We start from the raw sequence: 19,576 nt of genomic DNA on the forward strand, positions 1-19,576 counted from the left end.
AACCACTGTATATATAAAAGGGTGCCTCATGGTGTCAAAACAGCTGCTTAATTGAGTCTAATTCATTGTCAGAAGAATTTCATGTTCCTGTTAAAAATCAATTGACTGGTTATATGTTTTCCATCATGGGTGTGGGTATGGAATAGAAATATACTAGTAACCAGGCCTGTGACCCCTCAGAACTGGAAGAGCCAGTAGAGGCCAGGAAGGGGGGGCCTACTTCAGGGCTGTCATCTCAATCCCTTCCCCATCCCCTTGCCCATCCACTTCCCTCTCCTTACTTCTGGGATAAGCATCACTCTACAAGCTTTTAAGTTCACTGAAATAAACGTCATTTTGGAGAGAGTTGGGGTGGTGTGTGGCACGGCATACTCTCCTGGCGTGGAAGAGTTGAACACCTGAATAAATTTACTCAGGGGCCTTCTGCTCAGGCCTTTGCTATTCTTTCTTGATTTGTGAAGTCAATAGAGGCTCTCGTCAATAACGGATTAACTTGTACGAATGTTGTTTTGTGGATGTCAGCACATCTAACGTTTATTTAATATCTTTATCTTGTGCTAGATCTAAAAATGTGCCTTGATATTAATTGGAGATGGTGATATAAGAACAAAAGAATTCTACCCTTATCGGGACTGAGTGTGTCTTTTAGTTATTTCCTTGATAAAGATTTAGCAGATGCAAAAATGGTATGTTTGGTGGATGGAATTTACCTTTGTAATACACAGTCTTCAAAACCTGACGTAGCAGGGCACTGCTACCTAATACAGGTGGTTGATGTTTTCTCACCTTTTTCATGAGTGCAAGGCCAGCCCCAAACAACATTTAAAAAGAGTCAATGATCCCAATTCTTGCTCCTCTCTTTTCTCTCCCCTTATTGCCTCTTTTAGAGGATATCCAAAATCCTTATGTGCCCCCAAAACCGCACTGTGAATGCCCCCTCGGCCCCCCCCAGATTCTAATGTAGCCTATGTTCCAGAAATACCTGCTGCTCCTCCCTTACATAAACATTTCCGTACCTTTAACACAGCTGACTTCAGCAAGGTATTACACTGAAAATAATCCACTTGATCTGTTTCTACTAAGATGTGAATGACTGATACCTCCTTAAACCTCTAAGAGGGGGGATGCCTTCTAAAAGAGGTTGTTGTTAACCCAAATAAATTTTCTGGTGGAATTTCAGTTTAATAAAGTGGTAAAGAAAAAAAACCCAACATGATGCTTGTTTTGGGGAAGGAAAATGTGAGATGGTGTAGGAGAAAATGGAGGGCCAGCCACGTAGGCCCGCTGGCCTGGACCAGGGATCCACATCTCCCTTCCACACAGCCGAGCTGCTCTTGATTTTCACAATTATTCCCTCTCCTCTACTTCTGAGTTCACACGTTATCTTTACTCCTCTAGTTGCAGGTTTGACAGCTTCCATGGAAGCAAGGGAAGTTGGTCCACAGCTTTGGGGATCTTGTGGATGGGGACCCATATAGGTAGAGGAGGAATAACAAAGTTTGAGATGTACCTCAGTATGCGTAGACTGCTGATAAATTGTGCTTGTAAATCAGGAACTTAACAGAACTATATCTGAATAGAAAAAGAGCAAAGGATCTCTTCGCCCCTCTAAGAAAGGAAGTGAGTGAATGTACCAGCAGGAGGGGAAAAATATACTAGGTTGTAACTTCTGGCAACAAACCAAGAAGATGCACTTGTGTGTTTACATCTACATAAAGTGCTTATCAGAGAAGAGACATTCCATTCTATACAAAATTAATTTTTTACATTTTTTTAATATCTTGACATTTTCTCTAGGCTAATAACAAAACCCTGCAAGAGAAGATTTTACAAATGAATAATTTGGTGGAAGCCTTTGGCAATGCCTGCACTATTATAAATGACAATTCCAGCCGATTTGGAAAATACTTAGAAATGAAATTTACCCCTTCCGGGGCTGTCGTGGGAGCACAGATTTCTGAATACCTTCTGGAGAAATCCCGAGTTATCCACCAAGCCATGTAAGTTCATGTCACATATTTCCTATTTTCTGGGAAACGTAAGCAAAGATGATGCTTTTGTTTTAATAATAAAATGTCTTACTCATTTAACAAAATTTCAACAGAATTTTATTGATCATCTACTATGTGTGAGGCATTTACTGTTGGAAGCAGAGATGCCTCAGCACTGTCTTACTCTCTCATATGTTACATCCAGTAAAGGAGTTAATAAAGAGCCTAAAGTTTATGAAAGCAGATAGAAAGCCTAAGCCCATCGTAGAGGTACTAACAGGATAACTTAGAGTAATTTCTCAAGTAGGAGAGAATATACTTCCCTACACAAAACAAGTATGAAATTTAATTAGAAATAACAAGTCTTTTTTTTTCTTTTAAGTGCTGGTATATATAAATAGATCTTTGTATTAATTCTATGCTTCCCAATGTTTATACACAAGGGACCAAAAAACAAACAAAAACAGGATTCAGGAAGGGGCTTTATTGTAGTGTTCTTTTTCCTGCCTGCTCATAAGCCACCAACACCATATTCTGGGAAGTTTAGGTTGAGTGAGTTCTTTTAGGTTGAGTGAGTTCCTTTTAGGTTGAGTGAGTGCCTCAGTTTGCAGCTGAATGACAAAACTTTTCTCCTGTCCTCATGATTCCAAAACATCTTTGTTTGTTGTTCTTATGGAAAAACTAATCACAACATGGAATTTGTACCCTGGTCTTTATATTATTTTTTTAAAAGTTGTGGCAATTTAGAGTCTTCCAGTTTTCTTATGTTGGTTTTATGCCAAACATATCTACATTATTGTAGTTATGTGTTGTATGTTAAATTCTCAGGAACATAAGTTTCCTTTATGTACAAGTACATTAGTATTTAATTATAAGCGCCTTCAAATTTGCTGTTATTCAGTTTATGATAAATTGTGAATATAAGTTGCTTGGAGCTGACCTCTGAGCTCAGCCTTCAGTGTAGAAAATTATCCTTTGGTCTTCAGTTCCAAAAATGTCAGGCATGACTTTTAGGCAAATGTGGCTTTGAATTGTGGCTCCCTGACATGTAGTCCACCTTGGGTAAGATATTTAAACCTTAAAGACCCTTATAGGATCTTGTTTCTGCAACCTACTGTGTGTTAGAATTTGAAATGCTTAACCTCTTTGCACCTCAGTTTTTCGTTTTTAAAAAGGAGTTAGCAGTGGTACCTACCTATTAAGATCGTGCCTGTAAAGTATTTAGTGCAATGAAGAGCACATAGAAAGAACCCCATGCAGTTTAAGCCCTTATTAGCAGTAGTAGTGTTGATAGTTGTGTGAAGATTAGAAATAATATCTCGCGCAGTACATGGGACACTGACAATGTCAGTAAATAGAAGCTCCTGTTATCAAGGTGTGCTGGGGCCCAGAACTTAGTGGGCATGTATGTTAGTGCCTTTGCTACCCATACCTGGAGGAACCTCCAGGTCTTATGCAAGTGTGGAGACTTTTTTTTTTACATCTTTATTGGAGTATAATTGCTTTACAATGGTGTGTTAGTTTCTGCTTTATAACAAAGTGAATCAGTTATACATATACATATGTTCCCATATCTCTTCCCTCTTGTGTCTCCCTCCCTCCCACCCTCCCTATCCCACCCCTCTAGGTGGTCACAAAGCACTGAGCTGATCTCCCTGTGCTATGTGGCTGCTTCCCACTAGCTATCTACCTTACGTTTGGTAGTGTATATATGTCCATGCCTCTCTCTCACTTTGTCACAGCTTACTCTTCCCCCTCCCCAAATCCTCAAGTCCATTCTCTAGTAGGTCTGTGTCTTTATTCCTGTCTTACCCCTAGGTTCTTCATGACATTTTTTTTCCTTAGATTCCATATATATGTGTTAGCATACGGTATTTGTTTTTCTCTTTCTGACTTACTTCACTCTGTATGACAGACTCTAGGTCCATCCACCTTATTACAAATAGCTCAATTTCGTTTCTTTTTATGGCTGAGTAATATTCCATTGTATATATGTGCCACATCTTCTTTATCCATTCATCCGATGATGGACACTTAGGTTGTTTCCATCTCCGGGCTATTGTAAATAGAGCTGCAATGAACATTTTGGTACATGACTCTTTTTGAATTGTGGTTTTCTCAAGGTATATGCCCAGTAGTGGGATTTCTGGGTCATATGGTAGTTCTGCTTGTAGTTTTTTAAGGAACCTCCATATTGTTCTCCATAGTGGCTGTACCAATTCACATTCCCACCAGCAGTGCAAGAGTTTTCCCTTTTCTCCACACCCTCTCCAGCATTTATTGTTTCTAGATTTTTTGATGATGGCCATTCTGACTGGTGTGAGGTGATATCTCATTGTAGTTTTGATTTGCATTTTTCTAATGATTAATGATGTTGAGCATTCTTTCATGTGTTTGTTGGCAGTCTGTACATCTTCTTTGGAGAAATGTCTGTTTAGGTCTTCTGCCCATTTTTGGATTGGGTTGTTTGTTTTTTTGTTATTGAGCTGCATGAGCTGCTTGTAAATTTTGGAGATTAATACTTTGTCAGTTGCTTCATTTGCAAATATTTTCTCCCATTCTGAGGGTTGTCTTTTGGTCTTGTTTATGGTTTCCTTTGCTGTGCAAAAGCTTTGAAGTTTCATTAGGTCCCATTTGTTTATTTTTGTTTTTATTTCCATTTCTGTAGGAGGTGGGTCAAAAAGGATCTTGCTGTGATTTATGTCATAGAGTGTTCTGCCTATGTTTTCCTCTAAGAGTTTGATAGTTTCTGGCCTTACATTTAGGTCTTTAATCCATTTTGAGCTTATTTTTGTGTATGGTGTTAGGGAGTGATCTAATCTCATACTTTTACATGTACCTGTACAGTTTTCCCAGCACCACTTATTGAAGAGGCTGTCCCTTCTCCACTGTACATTCCTGCCTCCTTTATCAAAGATAAGGTGACCATATGTGTGTGGGTTTATCTCTGGGCTTTCTATCCTGTTCCATAGATCTGTATTTCTGTTTTTGTGCCAGTACCATACTGTCTTGATTACTGTAGCTTTGTAGTATAGTCTGAAGCAGGGAGCCTGATTCCTCCAGCTCCATTTTTGGCTATTCGGGGTCTTTTGTGTTTCCATACAAATTGTGAAATTTTTTGTTCTAGTTCTGTGAAAAATGCCAGTGGTAGTTTGATAGGGATTGCATTGAATCTGTAGATTGCTTTGGGTAGTAGTGTCATTTTCACAATGTTGATTCTTCCAAGTGTGGAGACTTAACTGGTTCTCAGAACAATCTGTCCTGCTCTCATAACTGTGTAAGACTCTGTCCTTCAGGTCTTTGGGGAATGTCCACCTAAGACGCTGAATTATTGGGATTTAGATGGGGCCACAGTGTTGCACAGTGTCAAGGGCACCATCGCAGCGGGTTGCCTGGAGTTGTGTGCTGCAGTGCCATCCATGTAGAGTATGATGTGAGCAGTACCCTCAGCAGCTACACAGTGAGGCTCTGGATTTGTAACCATACAAATAATCTCATTCATGCTTATTGAACTATTGCACCATATAGTCCAGGAAATAGCACAATTAGGATCGTGTTTTAGGCATACTATTAAGAAAGGAAGCTTATTTTCAGCTGGCCTAAAGGATTATAGTTTTACAACATTGTTTATTGGGGAAAAGTATTCCAATTTACTATCAGGTTGAAATATATCTCAGTAATAATTCAAGTACATCTGCCTTATAATTCTTCCATTTTTCCAGGTTTTTTTACATCTGTTTTTTTACTTTACTTAATTTGAATTGCATTGTTAAATTCTAGAGAAGCTTTTTTAATGATCTTTAAAAATGAAAATATCAGTGATGTAATAGAAGAATTCTTAGTAGGCCCTTTTTAAAATGATAAATATAAATGTACCCTATCATTCAGGAACTGGAAGGAAAGAACCAGTTCAGAGGGTTTAACTGAGAGGACTGTTTACAGAGGTAGAGGGTATTGAAGAACCGAGAATAAACGGTGAGATTTCCACAGATGAACAGCGTTGAGAAATCATTCCTACACCTGGCTCTGAAGGGCAGAAGGAGGGACCACACTGCAGAGCCTGGTGAGAAGTAGGGCTGTGGAGGACTGCTGCCTGTCGGGAGCTGCTGCCTAAAGGAATATGGTCGTCCCTTTGTGTCTGCGAGGGATTGGTTCCAGAGCCCTCTGCGGTATCCGCGGATGCCGAGTCAGCCCTCTGTGTCCGTAGGTTCCACATCCACAGATCCGGTTGGTTGAATCCGTGGATGCAGAACCCGTGGTTGTTGAGGGACAACTGCACAGCTACTGGGAGAAAGAGAGCAAGTGAGGGGAGGAAAACCTCGACCTCTTCTCCCTCCTTCCAGCCTCCTGCCTGTGCTTCCTGTTGGCTGAACCCAGCTGGAAGCCAGAGAGCAAGCGAGCCCGGGAACCCCAGTCTGTAGAGGTTAGATTTGGGGGTCACAGAACAAGGCAAAGAAGAATGAAGAATGGATCTGAGGTGGCAGAGAAGAATCAGAGTAGACAATTTTTTAAAAGAACTTACCCTTTCTTTGAATGGAATAAATTCTTTTCTTCTCTTTTTTTGCCTCTACTCATGTCATCCTACCCCCATCTCTGACCACATTTAGTTTTATACTGATGGTATTTCTCATGTTGCTGCTGTCGTATAAGTTGTGACTTAAAGCCTTTCCTAAATGTAGATGATTTTAAAGAGGAAATTTTAAAAAGAGGCTACTCACTTCCAAGAAGAAAATGAGCATACAGAAGTCAATGCTAGAAAATGCTCATAAATATAAATGATTTGCTGTTTCACTGCAGTTTTCTCCAGTTACTGCAATTTAGTTCAGCAGACATTGCTTGCGTGTCTCTCACCTGCCCAGCACTTTCCCAGACGCTGCAGGAGACATCAACCAAATGGCAGATGTGTGCTCTCTGCTGTGGAGAAAGAGAAAATATTATTTATGGATCAATAACTCTGTGTCAGGCACTGTGCTGGGCATTTTACCTCCATAATTGCTCTTAATTCCTTCAGCAACATGACAGGGGTTATTGCCTATTTTCTACAGGAGGAAACAGACCAAGAAAATTATAAGAAGTTGCCTAATGTCAAAAAGCTAATAAGTGACTGAATTGGGGTTTGAAGCCATGTCTCTCTGACTCCAGAGCCCACCATTCATTCATTCATCCACCCACGTGGCTAATATTTACTGAGTACCTACTAAGTGCCAGGAGCTGTTCTAGGCCCAGGAGCTATAGAGCCGTAAGACAGGATTCCCGTGTACAGCAGCGCATGGTCTCCCAGGAGCCACACATGCTTTGATCCAGAGCTTGCTGATCACCATCACCGGCTGGTTTCTGATCTCGCAGGAAAGTAGGCAGTGAGTTCATCTGCGGAGAGTGAGCAGGCAGACGGCAAGGGTCGGGCGGATCGAGGAGACTGGATATCCTGGAGGAGGGAGTCCTGGATGAAGGAGGTGTAACAACCAGGACACGCTAGAAGCACTGTTTCGTGAGCACTTCATGGGGCCCTGTGAATGCAAGGCTGCGCTGCTGGCTTTCCACGCCTCATTGCAGGTCCCTTTGTCGAATATTCCAAGGTTTCACACGGCGGGTGAGTCGCGCCCTGGTGAGGACTTTGTCGTAGATTTGAGGCGTTAGAGGCCTTGGCTGCACAGTGATCCCCAGGGTCCAGGGCACGTGAGACAGCCTGGAGGGCCTTCCTGCAAATGGCCGAGTGGGACCCCGAGGAAGCATTAGAGGCTCCGCTATAGGGGTGGGCCGGAGCCAGAGAATACAGTGACACTTGAACAGTGGGGGGTTGAGGGGCGCTGACCCCCCTTGCCATCAAAAATCTGCTTATTATGCAAAAATCTGCTTTTGACTTTCCTCAAACTTAACTCCTAATAGCCTACTGTTAACCAGAAGCCTTACTGATAACCCAGTTAACACATATTTTGTATATTATATGTATTATATACTATATTCTTATAGTGAGTTGAGGTAGAGAAAAGAAAATGTTATTGGGCTTCCCTGGTGGCGCAGTGGTTGAGAGTCCGCCTGCCGATGCAGGGGACACAGGTTCGTGCCCCGGTCCGGGAAGATCCCACATGCCGCGGAGTGGCTGGGCCTGTGAGCCATGGCCGCTGAGCCTGCGCGTCCGGAGCCTGTGCTCCACAACGGGAGAGGCCACAACAGTGAGAGGCCCGCGTACCGCAAAAAAAAAAAAAAAAAAAAAAAAAAAAGAAAATGTTATTAAGAAAATTATAAGGAAGAGAAAATACAGTGAAAGTACTGTACTGTCTCTACTGATGCCATAAGTTTATGTCGTCTGTTTACAAGATGAATCATCTGTCAGTACCTACATCAGTATTGTCTTAGATGATACAAAACACTGTAGGTGTTATACTAACACTAAACATCAAAAAGGAAAAGATAATGTGAAGAAGAAATTCATATTTACTTACAGGGACAAGGATTCGTGCATTGATAAGGAAGAAGCAGCAGTGTGGTTGCCTTATGTCACCTGGTGTCATTGATACAATTGCTTCACCGCAGCCCAACCGATACACTAATGAGTGAATCTTATAAAATTTTAGGGCATATTACAGCCATATTCATCATAGAGTAACGGGAACATTGGTACATTTTTTAGAAAACTACTTTGTGTTGATAGGCTGATACGCAGCTTCTCCAATTACGAGAGAGAGGCATGCTGTACAGTAATGTAATTCTTTGAAAGCAGAGTGATAAAAGAGTAAGAATAGTAGCACATTGTTAATTTTATATTAACTGTCACTCCCCTTATGCCTGTAAAGATAGGTTCTCCACTTTAAGTCTTGCACATGATATTCTACACACAATTTAAAAGTATCTATTGAAAAAATTTGCATATTAATGGACCCACACAGTTCAAATCCCTGTTGTTCAAGGGTCAGCTGTACTATCTGGTGACTTGCTGAGCCCCTACATTTTTTCCCGGGTCATTCTGACCTGGGAACCACTAATCACACGAGCGTGTGTGGGATGCTATGGAAGATTCTCTGCCTTTAAGGATGTAGTTAAGGCAGAACATGAGATGGGTAATCTTTGGAGGTGTCTTCCTTTCCTGTTCCTTTAATTCTCTTAATTGTTTATCTACCAAAGATCAGTATATTTCCTATAGCGTCTCCGGTCTTGTCAAATTACCATCCTCAGTAAACTGATAATTAGAGAGAACACCACCAGTTATGCGTGTCTGCATATATGAGTCACTCCTCTAATTGTGCACTGCATCATTTAAGCGTTAGAGGTGTGACACATAGAGCAATCAATGTGATTTCATTCGCACAAAGCAAACTAAATTATATGCTGTGCCCGTCTTAGAGGAATTTTATTATTTTGTGGTGAGAAAAGGCAAGAACTACACTCTTTGTTTTGTTCTAACCTTGCTTGTGTACAACGCTCATGTTCATCGAAGTATTACTAGTGACTGCCACAAGTAATGGCTGGGGGCGTAGAAGGTACGAACACAGCCAGCTCTAAAGGATGCCACCATCCTCACTTCAGCATCTGAGCCTGTGATGCCCTTTTCCTGAAATGCTCGCCTGTCTTTGCTTCCATGACTGGACTCTTCTCTGAGTTTTTCTTTTCTGACTTAGATTTATCCATCCATTCCCAAAATGTATACTCATCAAAGATCTGTTCTTGGGGCGTTTCTCTTTTCTCTATATATCCTCACACTTAGCAATTTCTTCTGACATCATGGCTCAATGGGTAGCTCTGTGTGATTGACAGCCAAAGATGTACCTCTTGCTGTCTGCCAAGTTCATGTGTTTTTTTTTTTTTTTTTGGCTGCATTGGGTCTTCGTTGCTGCGCTTCTCTAGTTGCGGTGAGGGGGGGGCCTACTCTTCCTTGTGGTACGCGGGCTTCTCATTGCAGAGGCTGCTCGTTGCAGAGCACGGGCTCTAGGTGCGTGGGCTTCAGTCGTTGCGGTGTGTGGGCTCAGTAGTTGTGGCTCGCAGGCTCTTGAGCGCAGGCTCAGTAGTTGTGCTTAGTTGCTCCGCGGCATGTGGGATCTTCCTGGACCAGGACTCGAACCAGTGTCCCCTGCATTGGCGGGCAGATTCTTAACCCCTGCGCCACCAGGAAAGTCCCCAAGTTCATGTTTTTCATTTCCAACAACCTGGATATTTTGCTGTCATCTTGAATTCAACTGAATACAGGCACACCTTGGAGATATTGTAGGTTCAGTTCCAGCCCCCTGCAATAAGGTGAATGTCACAATACAGCAAGTCACATGAAGTTTTTGGTCTCCCAGTGCATATAAAAGTTGTGTCTTGGGCTTCCCTGGTGGTGCAGTGGTTGAGACTCTGCCTGCTAATGCAGGGGACACGGGTTCGAGCCCTAGTCTGGGAGGATCCCACATGCCACGGAGCAACTAGGCCCGTGAGCCACAACTACTGAGCCTGTGCGTCTGGAGCCAGTTCTCCGCAACAAGAGAGGCCGCGATAGTGAGAGGCCCGCGCACCGTGATGAAGAGTGGCCCCCGCTTGCCACAACTGGAGAAAGCCCTCGCACAGAAACAAAGATGAAACACAGCAAAAATAAATTAATTAATTGAAAAAAAAAAGTTATGTCTACAATATATCGTAGTCTCTTATGTGTGCAGTAGCATTACGTCTAAAAAAACAACGCACATACCTTAATTAAAAAATACTTATTGTTAAAAAAAATGCTAGCCATCATCTGAGCCTTCAGCGAGTTGTCAGTTTTTGGCTGGTAGAGGGTCTTGTCTTGACGCTGATGGCTACTGACTGATCAGGATGGTGGCTGCTAAAGGCTGGGGTGACCGTGACCACTTCTTAAAAGGCAATGAGGTTTCCCTCATCGGTTGACTCTTCCTTTCATGAACGATTCCTCTGTGACCTGCGATGGTGTCTGGTAGCATTTTACCCACAGTGGAACTTCTTTCAACGTTGGAGTCAGTCTTCTCAAACCCTGCTGCTGCTCCGTCCACTAAGTTTATGTCATATTCTAAGTCTTTTGTTGTCATTTCAACAGTCTTCTCAGCGTCTTCACCAGGAGTAGCTTCCATATTAAGAAACCACTTTATTTGCTCATCCGTAAGATGCAACTCTTCAGCTGTTCAAGTTTTACCATGAGAGTGTAGCTGTTCAGTCACATCTTCAGGTTCCACTTCTAATTCTAGTTTTCTTGCTGTTTCTACCACATGTGCAGTTACTTCCCCCCTAAAGGCTTGAGCCCCTCAAAGTCATCCATGAGGCTTGGAATCAACTTCTTCCAAACTCCTGCTAATGCTGATATTTTGACCTCTTCCCATGAATCATGAATGTTCTTAGTGGAACCTAGAATGGTGTATCCTTTCCAGAAGGTTTTCAATTGACTTTACCCAGATTCATCAAAGGAATCACCGTCTGTGGCAGCTATAGCCTTACAACATATACTTCTTAAATAATAAGACTTGAAAGTCAAAACTGCTTCTTGATCCATGGGCTGCAGAGTGGATGCTGTGTTAGCAGGCATGAAAACAACATTGATCTTGTTGTCCACCAGAGGTCTTGGGTGACGAGGTGCATTGTCCATGAACTATAATATTTTGGAAGAAACCTTTTTTCTGAGCAGTGGGTCTCAACAGTGGGCTTAAATTATTCAGGAAACCATGTTGTAAGCAGATGTGCTGTCATTCAGGCTTCGTTGTTCCACTTAGAGCAGGGGTCCCCAAGCCCCGGACCGTGGACCGGTACCAGTCCTGTTAGGAACCGGGCCGCGCAGCAGGAGGTGAGCAGTGGGCGAGTGAGTGAAGCTTCGTCTGCCACTGGAAAAATTGTCTTCCATGAAACCGGTGCCTGGTGCCAAAAAGGCTGGGGACCACTGCTTTAGAGGGCAGAGTAGATTTAGCGTAATTCTTAATGGCCCTAGGATTTGCAGAATGGTAAAGGAACATTGGCTTTAGCTTAAAGTCACCAGCTGCATTCACCTCTAACAGGAGAGTCAGCCTGTCCTTTGAAGCCAGGCATTGACTTCTCTTCTCTAGCTATGGAAGTCTTAGATGGCCTCTTCTAATACAGGCTATTTCGTCTACACTGAAAATCTGTTGTTTAGTGTAGCCACCTTCACGGATGGTCTTAGTTAGATCCTCCGGATAACTTGCTGCAGCTTCTGCGTCAGCACTTGCCGCTTCACCTCGCATTGCTGTGTTATGGAGACGGCCTCTTTCCTTAGACCTCGTGAACCAGCCTCTCCCAGCTTCAGACTCCTGCAGCTTCCTCTCCGCTCTCAGTCTTCACAGAATTGAAGAGAGTTAGGGCCTTGCTCTGGATTAGGCTTTGGCTTAGGGGAATATTGTGGCTGGTTTGATCTTCTGTCCTGATCACTAAAACTTTCTTCATAACGCCAGTCAGCCTGTTTTGCTTTCTTACCATTCACTGGAGTAGCACTTTTAATTTCCTTCAAGGACTTTTCTTTTGCATTCACAACTTGGCTGACTGACTGTTGCAAGAGGCCCAGCTTTCAGCCTGTCTCAGCTTTTGACATGCCCTCCTCACTAAGCTTAATCATGTGTAGATTTTGATTTAAAGTGAGAGACGTGCAACTCTTCCTTTCACTTGAACACTTAGAGGCCATTGTAGGGTTGTTAACTGGCCTAATTTCAACATTGTCATGTCTCAGGGAAGAGAAGAGGGAGAGAGATGGGGAAACAGCCAGCCGGTAGAGCAGTCAGAACGCATACAACATTTACGGATTAAGCTCACTGTCTATATAAGATTGTAGAGCCTGAGGTTCCTGGCTCCCCAAACTGGTCACAACAGTAACATCAAGATCACTGATCACAGATCACCGTAACAACTGTCATAATAATGAAAAAGCCTGAAATATTGTGAAAATTACCACAGAGACGCAAAGTGAGTCATTGCTGTTGGGAAAATGGTACCAATAGACTTGCTTGATACAGCCTTCCCACAAACTTTCAATTTGTAAAAGTCGCAGCATCTGTGAAGCACAGTAAAGCCAAGTGCAGTAAAACGAGGTATACCTGTACTCATTGTCCAAAACCCATTTTCTTACCTTGGTCCCTATTTTTTGGAAGGGCACCATCTTCTCTAAGGTGGAGGAAGGAAGAGGGAGACTGAAACTGTAAGCCAGGAGAGAACTTCCTGATCTTGGAGAGGAAGTGTGGTCCATCTCAGATCGCTCCAGAGCAAAAGGAAGACAAGGGAAGGAGAAGCAAGGGTCCCTGGGGTCCTAGTTTCAGCAGTTATGTTGTGGAACTTCCTGAAACAGGGACTCACTTTGTGGTGACCCACACTCCTTAATTGTACTCGTAAGGAACAGGTTTCTCTGCAAGTGAGAAGACTGAGCCCCAGAAGGACAGTGTAGCCAGGTGGTTAAAGACGTGGGCTTTGGAGTCAAACAGCCCTGATTGAATCCAGTTTGGCCATCCAGTCTGTGATCTGAGGGTGAGATTAGTGTCCCCTCTAAGCTTCAGTTCCCTTGTACGTGAAATGAGAGGGTCATGGCAGGTAAATGAGATACTGCAGCACCCGCCACGGCCTGGCACGCTCTAGTTGTTACTTGTTTCTTTTTCTGTTGGCTCCTGCTGGCATGTAAACGATGAGAAGTCAGGGTGTTTTGACTGCTTGCTCCAGCTGTATCCCCCGTGTCTAGAAAAATGCCTGGCGGACACGCAGATATCCGCTGCATGACTCAGACAAGTGCTTAGCAGAGTGTGCAGTCCTCTGACAGTGGTGGTCGAAAATAGCGACGGGTCGCAACCACAGAGGGCCAGAACCCAGTGTTCTGGGAAGTGCTTGGTGGCGCTTACAGGCGTTCTGGTAATTATATTGCCAAGAAACTTTAGCGATGAATAAATGTTCTTACTAACCACCTTCCTGAAAATGGCTTGTTTTTTTCAGTGGAGAAAAAAATTTTCATATTTTTTACTACATCTATGCTGGTTTAGCTGAAAAGAAGAAACTAGCCCATTACAAATTGCCGGAAAATAAGCCTCCCAGGTAACCCAGCAGCTTGAACTTTCGTAAATAATGCTTCTACTTTTCACTTAATCACTCATTTCACTTAATTTCAGATTTTCACTTGTCCTTTCTTTTTTTTTTTCCAGATACCTGCAAAATGACCACATCAGAACAGTACAGGACATGATGAATAATAGTTTCTATAAGTCCCAATATGAATTAATTGAGCAGTGTTTCAAAGTCATCGGTTTTACAATGGAGGTGGGTATGGAAGACATTTGAACCTCTTTAGGAAGTGTCTTTTTGTCCTCGCTGATGGTGAGAGTTAGCATTTATTGAGTGGTCCGTATGCCAGATATTGTGCTAAGTGCTTTACATGGATAATTTTTAAATTACTGAAATGACCTTATGAAATAACTAGAATTATAATTTTTACTTTATACATGAGGAACCATGTCCTTGATATACAACTGAATTTCGTTTTGTTCTTAATCTTTTAATTTACTTATATTTGCATCTCCCACATATATATAAAATTTTATGTAAATGCAGAAATGTGATCATGTCACACTTTTTAGTGCAGTTTTCTTTTTCTAACAACTTTATTAAGATATAATTCACATACTGTACAAATCAGCCATTTAAAAGTGTACATTTTGGGGCTTCCCTGGTGGCTCAGTGGTTGAGAGTCCGCCTGCCAATGCAGGGGACGTGGGTTCGTGCCCTGGTCCGGGAAGATCCCACATGCCGCGGAGCGGCTGGGCCCGTGAGCCATGGCCGCTGAGCCTGCGCATCCGGAGCCTGTGCTCCGCAACGGGAGAGGCCACAACAGTGAGAGGCCCGCGTACCGCAAAAAAAAAAAAAAAAAAAAAGTGTACATTTTAATGACTTTTCATATAGTCACTGAGGTGTGCATCCTTCCCCCAATCACTTTGAGAATATTTTCATGTTCTAAATTTTTCACTCCAGACGAAACCTGCTAGTGATTAGCAGTTCCTCCTCATTCCCATCCCACCTCTGCTCCTGTCACTGTACATCCATTTATTCTGGACATTTCTCATGAATTGAGTGAGGTAATATGTCACCTTTTGTGACCGGCTTCTCTCATCTGACATAATGTTTTCAGGGTCCATCCGTGTTGTAGCATGTGTCAGTACTTCATTTCTTTTTATTGAGGAATCATATTCCATTGCATGGATATACCTCATGTTATTTGTCCAGGCATCACGTGATGGGCGTTTGGGTTGTTGCCACTTTTCGGTCATTATCAGTGATCATTATCATTATCACAGTGATGCTGTGATCATCTGCGTCTGAGTTTTTGTGTGACGTGAGTTTTCACTTTTCTTTAGGGTATACCAAGGGTGGAAGAGCCAGGTCACAGAGTAACACAATGTTTAACCTTTTGAGGAACTACCAGGCTGTGTTCCAAAGCAGCCGCACTATTTTACATTCCAACCCGCAGTGTATAAAGGTTCTGACTTCTCTCCATCTTCCCCAGCACTTATTATTATCTGTTTATAGCCATTCTAGTGGGTGTGACGTGGTGTGTCACTGTGGTTTGGGTTTGCATTTCCCTAAAGGCTTATGATGCTGAACTTCTTTTCACGTACTTATCTTTTCAGGTAATTTATCATTTACATATCTTCTTTGAAGAAACATCTGTTCAGATTCTTTGCCAATTTTTTAATTAGGTTGTCTTTTTATTATTGAGTTGTAAGAATTCTTTGTATTGTAGATACAAGTGTCGTATGATTTGCAAAAATTTTCTCTTTTGTTGTCTTTTTACTTTTTTGATGGCATCCTTTGAAGCCACATTATCTGTATTATTGATTTCACTTAAAAAATATTTTTATTAACGTATTAATTTGGTTTCTCGTGTTGTTCTTTTTCTTAAGGAGAATACTTGGTTCCTCTGTTTCTTCCTTTTCCTTATTTAATAATGAAGGTATTTAAGGCTATAAATTTATCCCTGAGTAATAAAGATTTCTTTCTTTGTCCTAGGTTGTTCTTTTAAGTTTTATAACAAAGTATCCTGTTTACTAGGGATTCCTGAAGGTTTTTAGAGAAGCTTTCAGACTCTGCTCTTAGTAGTTTACCGTTTGCTGTGTTGATTCAATCCTACGATAAAAAGAACACTTCACTCGGAACATGAATCAGGCTTCTTGATGAACTCTTGCAGGAAAGTAATGTGCAATTTGTTGGATTTTAATTTCATTTTCATAAATGACACTCCTGCAACTTGAAACTGTTAGTGTGTCTGCTTATGAAGTTTACTGAAATCTTGGGTTATCAAATCTCTACTAAGAGCCCGAGCTAAAAATAATACCTGATTCTTCTCCAAAAGTTTGGAAAATCTTATCAGCAGGATGTAAAGTGTAGACATGCTGATAGAAGTGACCCTTGACAAGAAGCATCCAAATTATGTGCCGTGAGGTTATTGAATCTCATTTTGCAGCGTGTTTTTCAGGCACTGTTGCCTCCCTTCTAAAATGCAAGGCTGTCAGCGATAACCTTTTGTCCATTTGACGCATTTGCTCACCAGAAGTTAATATTTCTAAAGCTGTACCTGTTCTCAGAATAGAGAAAAGTTTGCTGCTAAGTGCGTTTTCTCCAAATACGGAGCCTCTGCTGTTGACAGCTCTGACGACGTGGTCTCCCAGTCTTGACTTCTCTTTGAAAGCCTTTGACTTTACCTTGGGTATCCTTGCTGCAGGCCTGAGGGGAAGTATTCTTAAGACCTTGACCTTTGACCTTAGGGAGTGAGGTGTGATCTCTGCCAGCTGGGTGAGGTTGGAGAAGCAGGACAGATGAATGACTTTTTTTTTGCCTTGAAATTAGGGCCTTCAGGAGAGGTTTAAGTAAACCAGGGTAATCTGTGTCCATCAGGAAACATTTCAACTTCTAGAGTTAATTTTTCTGGTGTGGGCTTTCTCCATAGCCAGGAGGAATTCAGATTTGATGGGGAGACTTCCTACCTGGCTGCCTTTACAGCCCCAGAATTTAGAGTCCTCCTTGAGTTCTGAATAAGCTTTGCTACCAAGTTTCTAGATGAGCTGGTTGTGGGGAGGGGTGGGTGAGAGCTGTAGGAGCCATAGGGGACCTGGCGGGCTGCTTTCAGGACCAGCTGAAGCAAAATAACTACTCTGGGGACCAGAGAAGAATTATTACCATGACTTCCCAGTTTTTGCCAGAAGATGGAGAATTTTATGGACCAGAGAGAGAAGCATTACTGTAGACTCATGGGCAAGCCAGGGTTGAATGCATCCTTAGGCACATACTCTACTCACAGGAAGTCTTGAGCTAAAGTTGAGTAACTTTTTGATTTAGAAGTAGAGACTCCAGCTTGATCATCTTTTTTTCTGAGTGATGCATTCCTTCCGTAGATTCTTGGACCCTGGCTGGAACTTTGGCTGTCTACTCTATAAGCTGCAGCTCAAATCAGGAAACTCAGTGGTTCTGTGGTCTCTAGGCAGAAAGGAGATGATTGGGACCTTCTCTCCGTTGATGCATTAAATAGCTTTAGGCTGTAAAATGGAAAAAAAGAATCCATTGTTTGTTAAGATTTCTGAGGGTTTTTAGGGAAGCTTGCAGACTTTGCTCTTAGCTGTAATACATTGCTATGAAGAACTTTCTGCAGGTGAGACACATGCATGGTTCTTAAAGGGCCAGTATATAAATCTTATTCCCCTACTGCACTCTCACAGAAGAAAAAGAAGAAGAATAAGAAGGAGGAGGGGGAGGGGGAGAACAAGAAGCAGCAGCAGCAGCACAGGTTGACAGGGTGACGGGATTGACGAATGAGGACAGGACAATTCGCTTGATCAGTAAAAGCCTTTGCTGGAGAGTTGGGAGAAAAATGATGAGGCCAGAATAGGAGTTGAACAATTGAGAGAGTACTAAGCTTATAGAACTTACTGTGGATATCTCATGTGAAGAGTGGAGTGGTATGTGCCCTTTTTTTAGCCGTGATGTCTGGGGTGGTGGACATCATGTGACACTGAAGACTGCTGTCAACCTTACCTGACTACATTTTGGGAACAACACCAATCTGAACTCTACCGTTTGGAGTCAGAGATGACCCTAATACATTTCCTAATAAAATAGGTATGGTTATTACTAGTGCCGTGTGTATGTAATTGGTTCAGCTCTGGAAGAGGAAGTCCCTGACTCGGATGGCATGAGTTTCAGCCATATTCCAAGTGACATATGACTGCCACCCAGAGATTTCAGACAAGCCATGGGAGACACTCCGGGTGATTCCACATGCCACCCTGTTCCAGACTTGGTCCCGTTCATATGCTCTGATTCTGAGGTTCCAACGCGTCGTTGGTGACCACCTGGGTCTTTTGCTCTCATTCTGGCTCAAAGGACCAAGATCTTGCTCCCCCTGAATGTTTGAGCACAACATAAAAGCCAGCTTAGCTGCATCAGGAGTAAAAATAGGATATTTGCTGCTCCCGTGGGCTGGCATGATGCTCGTTAAGCTTGGCTCTACCCCACCCCGAGCCCTTCCTGGCTGTGGGCGCATCTTCCTCACTTCCGTTTGCCAAAATTCAAATTCAGATCAGCCTCCTCCCCTTCTGTTGCATCACCTTCCCTCTCCCTAACCTCCCTCCAACCCTGCCATCACCCGCAGCTTGTACCTATGGAGACGAGTTGATTTAAGCAGTAGCGGGTATCCTGGCTCTTAAAGCAGAAAGGGATGCAGTGAATAAAGAAACACACAGCATCCACTCCTGTCTCCAATCCTTGGTCCTAGGCTGAATGTTGCTACCGGTAGATGCCCCTTTGGACTGCAGTCTGGCTCTGTTGGTTGCCTGGTTGGGGGAAAACAGGAGAGGCTCATTGGATCTCAGAGCACCCTCCAAACGGGAAGCATGTTGTACGCCACGCAAGCAGATCCTGCTGCCGACCCGGGGCTGGGCCCCTTTGTAGTACTTTTCCCTGCGTTACATCAGCAGAAGAGCTTATCTCCTTACCAGTTCCTTCCCCCAGAGGTTGCTGTCTTAGAAGTAGGGAACCATTTTTAATTGGTTTGTTTATTACTTCCAAGTCCCAGTCCTTAGAGGCAATGTTTCACTTATATTTGCCTCAACTGCTTTCCATTGCCTGGTAGAGCAATGTTTAGTCACATTAAAATGAAACCAGTCTAGCAGTTAGCATCTAGTGACAAACATATTTCATTTATATAAAACTGGATGTTCCAAATTTAAACATATTCAGTGTTTACTGAACATCCAAACATAGAGCTTAGGTTAAAGGAAAACATAACATCTGTTTCTGGAGCTGAAGCACAATCACTGCTAAATATCTTGTGAAGACTTTTAGTCCAGTTCAAGGTGACTCTCCTAGAATGTGCTGGTCTCCCCGCTAAAAGCAAAGCCTCAGACTGTTAACAGGGCAGACTGTCCCACTTTGGAGACAGTGGAATTAAACTGAGTAGGTGTTTACTTCCTTTTTATCCCACTAGTGATTTTTTTTAATGTCATCTCACTGGCTTGTTTGGATTTTTTTTTTTTTTTTTTTTTTTTTTTTTTTTTCGCGTGCCTCTTTTTTTTTTTTCCTCCCCCCTCCGGGCCCCCCGCCCCCCCCCCCGGCGGCCTCCCCTGCCTCTGTTCACGGCCCACCCC

The 19,576-nt window shown here is 42.7% G+C and overlaps 1 protein-coding gene across 1 annotated transcript in view; it reads left to right on the top strand.

Moving 5' to 3' along the window:
- Nucleotides 1-19,576, top strand: part of MYO3A (myosin IIIA) — a 166,495-nt gene that overhangs the window by 73,762 nt on the left and 73,157 nt on the right. Inside the window, exons 13-15 of the mRNA XM_027121878.1 lie at nt 1,798-2,000; nt 13,884-13,982; nt 14,090-14,204. Of these exons, the coding sequence (XP_026977679.1) occupies nt 1,798-2,000; nt 13,884-13,982; nt 14,090-14,204 (417 nt within the window). The remainder of the gene's footprint in view (nt 1-1,797; nt 2,001-13,883; nt 13,983-14,089; nt 14,205-19,576) is intronic.

The sequence above is a fragment of the Aethalodelphis obliquidens genome, unplaced genomic scaffold, assembly GCF_003676395.1.
Source record: "Aethalodelphis obliquidens isolate GAN/ISIS:26980383/991018 unplaced genomic scaffold, ASM367639v1 scaffold23, whole genome shotgun sequence".
Classification (NCBI taxonomy): domain Eukaryota; kingdom Metazoa; phylum Chordata; class Mammalia; order Artiodactyla; family Delphinidae; genus Aethalodelphis; species Aethalodelphis obliquidens.